The 4,588-nt window shown below is 64.7% G+C and overlaps 1 protein-coding gene across 1 annotated transcript; it reads left to right on the top strand.

Moving 5' to 3' along the window:
* The first annotated feature begins 986 nt into the window (after nucleotides 1-986).
* CRYBB3 (crystallin beta B3) lies at nucleotides 987-3,527 on the top strand. Its single transcript, XM_085310299.1, has 5 exons — nucleotides 987-1,066; nucleotides 2,314-2,432; nucleotides 2,520-2,652; nucleotides 2,799-2,941; nucleotides 3,208-3,527. The coding sequence occupies exons 1-5, from the start codon at nucleotides 992-994 to the stop codon at nucleotides 3,371-3,373; spliced, it is 636 nt and encodes a 211-aa protein (XP_085166425.1). The 5' UTR covers nucleotides 987-991; the 3' UTR covers nucleotides 3,374-3,527.
* The last annotated feature ends 1,061 nt before the right edge of the window (nucleotides 3,528-4,588 follow it).

The raw sequence follows: 4,588 nt of genomic DNA, 5'->3' as shown, positions 1-4,588 counted from the left end.
TCCATAGTACACTGCRAACTCACACTATTGAAATGAAATCTCATGGATGGAATTCAGTAGACACAGCTGCTGTATCAGCGTCCAAATAATGTGCTGTTCTGTTCAGAAGCAACCCATAAATAGCGCGGTCTCCTAAAGCCGGCTGTCAGAGCGCAGCCACTCCAGGCGAGGTAGCAGCAGCGTTGCTGGTTGGGCTGGAAGGGGCTTTAAAAAAGGACTGGTGTGCGTGTCCGATTGAGGTGTCTCGCTGTAGTGAATGTTTTGCTCATGTTTGGCAAGAAGTGATGCTGCAGGGTTTTAATTAAGGTTTTTAAGGACTCTAATCAAGCTGGGTTTCTTTATTCATTTCTTACTAACCTCTCAACATCCCATTAAATTAGCGTGGTGAGAGGAGAGGGAGGAGGCTCGATAGTTGGTGGTTCCCTATTCGAATAGGAACGTGCTTTTGTGAGACGCTCTGAGAGCAGAGGTGGATCCCGCCGTCGTCCTAGCAGATACCGCAGYCGAGGGTGGCTGAAGGGGCCAGGCAGCTCGTGCCACCAAAGAACGGYGGCTGCAGTGGCATGGCGGTGTGGTCAGCCTCGAACGCGTGGCGAAAGCTGCCAGCAGCTGGGAGCTGAAGCTGGACGAATTCCAGCCGGAAGGAGGGCAGGCTTCTGGGGAGAGTTCAGAGAGCTCCTGGGGCAGCTTCCCAGGCCAGAGCGATCCCTGGGCTCTTGGAGGGCGACTTGCTTCAGCCAGAGGCACCATACAGACTGCGTGAGGATGCAGGGCCTGTAAGAAGGAGGGAGAGGATAACTAAAGGGACGCTTGCTTCTAGCCTAGAAATCCCTGTGAATTTACAGAGCAGAAAACAGCTGGATTCAGGAATGCAAACTTTTGCTACCTGTTTTCATGCAAGCTTGATCGCTTCTCTTTTAATGAAACATTTGGTACTTTTAACGACTGTCTTRCATGCTAACCTTCTGCGATTTGGGTTTTTTCAGGCACAATGACTGAGCAGCAAAGTCCCCCCGAGCAGATGGCGACTGGGGAGGGTGCTGGCGAGCGAGGTGGCAATTACAAGGTATCCAGGCAGSGGCCGGTTACGGACCTGCTTTGTGCGTTGTTGCAGGTCACCTTGCATCGGAGCGTATATTTGTAAATCCCTTACTACTGTCAAACCGCTGCGGTCTGTGTTTGCAAAGCAAGAGCCTTCAGCTCTACGAACACAGCGGTGCGCTAACATCACTGCAGGGATAAACGTGTTCCTCGTCCACCAAGCTGAACTGTGAGGTGGCCCCGGGCTGGGGAGAGGCGCTTTGGACGATTTACTGCTGCCTGAGAGTAGGAAGAGCTTCTCCAGGCATTTGTGGCTTCCAGATAATTTTGCCGGGCCGTCCAGAATGTGTGCAGCTGCACAGCTTTTTAATCCAGGAGATATTCTGTCGCAGCAGAGACTGGCTGTAGGTTAGAGCAGTGAAATTCCCCAAGGGTTTTCTAGGTTTTCTATAATTCTCTCACTTGTGGGTTACCGAGGGCCTGGGCTGGAGCTGTGAAAAGCTGCATTTCCAGCACGATTTGCGGAGGGGAGGGTCGCTGCCCTCCCCAGCGAGCGGCGACGGGGAGGAAGCTTTGCTGGCCCTCGCTGCGGGCCGCCTCCGCGCTTTGCTTTGCGTTCGGCTCGCTGCTGCGTTCGCGTTTCTGCRCTGCCCTCGCGGAGGGAAGAGAGCAGCGGCGCCGGCCCGCGGCGGGCGCTCGGCCTGCTGCGCCGGCCCCGTGGCGCGCGCTCCCTTAGAGGTCAGCCCTCTCGTGCGGGTCCTAGAGCAGTTATTTACCTGTAAGCTGGAGACAAGGGTCAATTCTGCAGCTGGGGCTCAGCCGCRCGAGAGGCATCGGATGGCAGCGCCGTGCCGGGAGCTCGGTCCCAGAGGAAGGTCGCCGCGGGCCGGGCTGACGGCAGCTGCAGGAAGGTCCGGCCRCGTCCCCGGGCGGCTCGGGGCCGGGTTTGGCTGTCCCCGCGCCTGGCAGGCTCAGGATGAGAACGGCGGGGAGCGAGTTGGCTCCGGCGCCAGGCCGGGCCCGGAGCTATCGGATCTGGCGGGAACCAGCAGGAGAAACCACGGGCTGCGAGCGGCGCGCGAACCCCGCGCGCTTTGGATGCCGCCTCGGAAGCGGTGAACTTGTTCGCAGCCTGTCGCCGATGAGATATCGGCCCGTTTCACCGAGCAAGCRTTCGCAGCCAGGGAGCCATCAGCGCGGCAGGGCCGTGCGGCCGGYGCGCCGTGGCCCTGGCCGTGGCGCCACCCTGCCACGCCGCCTCTCCCCGCTCAGATCACCCTCTACGAGATGGAGAACTTCCAGGGCAGGAAGTGCGAGCTGACGGAGGAGCTCCCCAACGTGGCCGAGAAGGCGCTGGAGAAGGTCGGCTCCATCCAGGTGGAGTCTGGCCCGTAAGTGCGGGGGCAGGCGGGCGGCCCGCCGACGCCGGGGGGCTGCTGCGCGCCCCGGCCGCCCGCCCGCCTCGCTTCTCCCCGCAGGTGGCTGGGCTTTGAGCGGCAGGCCTTCGCCGGGGAGCAGTTCGTGCTGGAGAAGGGGGACTACCCGCGCTGGGACTCCTGGTCCAGCAGCCGCAGCAGCGACAGCCTCATGTCCATCCGCCCCATCCAGATCGTGAGTAGCCCCACGAGCGGCGGCTGCGGCCAGACCCCCACCCCTCCCACTGCATGCGTGTGCCCCCCACTGCTGGGGGGGGGAGGGAGGGGAGCAGGGTGCGGGGACGTCCCCGCAGCGCCCTGACCCACCACCACCACCCCCAGGACAGCGCCGACCACAAGATCCACCTCTTTGAGGGCGCGGGCTACACCGGGCGCAAGATGGAGATCGTGGACGAYGACGTGCCCAGCCTCTGGGCCCAYGGCTTCCAGGACCGCGTGGCCAGCRCCAAGGTCCTCAACGGAACGTAAGGGCGGCCGCGGGGGGACACCACCGCCGTCTGGGTCCCCGTCCCAGTCCCTGGTCCCGGTTCTTGGTTCTGATCCTGTGTCCCTGGTCTCATTCCTGGTTCTGATCCTGGGTTCCAGGTTCTGACCCCGGGTCCTGGTCCCTGGTCCCAGTCTCGATCCCGGTCCCTGGGTCCTGGTCYCGGTCCCGGTCCYRSTCCTGGTCCCGGTGATGCCGCAGGGGGCTCGGGGCGGGCCGCGGCGCCCACATCCCTCTCTGGCGCAGGTGGGTGGGCTACGAGTACCCCGGGTACCGGGGCCGCCAGTACGTCTTGGAGAAGGGCGAGTACCGGCACTGGAACGACTGGGACGCCAACCAACCGCTGATCCAGTCGGTGCGTCGCATCCGTGACCAGCAGTGGCACCAGCGCGGTGCCTTCGAGAACAGCTGAGGGGCCCCGGCCCCCGCGGCCCCCCACCGCCGCCGCCGAGCCCTCCGGCTCCAGGAGGAAGCTGAAGTGACCTCGCAGGCTGACGCCGTCACCTTGAATTTTGTTTTTGTTGTTCTTTTTTTTTTTTTTCTTTTTCCTTTTTGCAAAACCTCAATAAAGCTCTGAGCTAGAGGCTGCCTGGGGCCTTCCTGGTGCTGGGGGGGGAGGGGGTGCAGCCCGGGCTGGGTGCTGCTGGGTGCACGTGGGGTCCGTGGGCCATGCGCAAGCAGGGCTAAGACGTGGGGTTCAACCCCCCGGCTGTTTGCAACACGCGTCGTGAGCTGCACGTGCGGCAGCAGCAGCCCCCCGCCCCGGCACAGCGTCCCCCGTGCAGAGTCGCAGCGTTACCTGGAGGCTGCRTCCTGTAGCTGCCCCCCCACGCCGGACCCCTGCATCCGCTTGCCCGCGGAGCAGCCCGGATCTGAGCCCTGCAGCGGAGGATCGGTGCTGCCCCTTCCCCAGGCGCCGCCCGGGGGGGGCTGGAGCTGCGTSGTGCCCTGCGAGGGCTCCCGCGCTGCAAGGGGCCGTGCCGCGGAGCCGTGGGGGCCSTGTCCCCCCCGAGCGCGGGGGGCAGTGCGAGCCGGGTGCTGCTGGGGCTCGGCCTGGAGCGTGGCCCCCCCCGTGCCCGAGGGTGCCGGCTGGTAGCCGAGGGGGGAGGGAGCGTCTCCCCACGGCAAGCAGCACGGCGGCAGCCCCGGAGCCAGCCCGGGGTCCCAGACCCCTCACCCTGTGGGGCAGGCACCGGGCCATAGCCCTTAATGCAGGGGGGGGCCRTCAGGCGGCCTGAAACACCCTCCCAGGAGCCTTTAACCGCTTCCTGCCCGCGGCCGCTCCTGCTCGCTCCCCGGGGACGTGCGGCGGTGGCAGTGGTGGTGCTGGGGGCAGCCCTGGGGCGGCTCTCGCAGGGACTCGCCCCACCCCGGGCCGGCGGCGGCGGGGCCCGTGCTCATCAGCCCAGGACAACGATGACGACGGGCGGCTGCTGCGGCCCGAGGCCGACGGCGGACGCGGCTCTCGGCGCTGCTGGGATGTGGGCAGCTGGGCAGGCTCTTGCTTGCATGCTAGAGCTGCAAAGAGCGAGCAAGCTGAGTCCGTAAAACACTTTCCCCCGGAGCCCCGGGGAGTGCAAAGCCCTGCGGTGGGGACCCCGCGCGGCGCCCCGGGCCGAGAAGCAGC

Source organism: Rhea americana, unplaced genomic scaffold (genome assembly GCF_003343005.1).
Source record: "Rhea americana isolate MKP2758 unplaced genomic scaffold, rheAme1 scaffold_315, whole genome shotgun sequence".
Classification (NCBI taxonomy): domain Eukaryota; kingdom Metazoa; phylum Chordata; class Aves; order Rheiformes; family Rheidae; genus Rhea; species Rhea americana.
The sequence above is the reverse complement of the archived record's forward strand: the minus strand, read 5'-3'. Positions and strand labels throughout refer to the sequence as shown.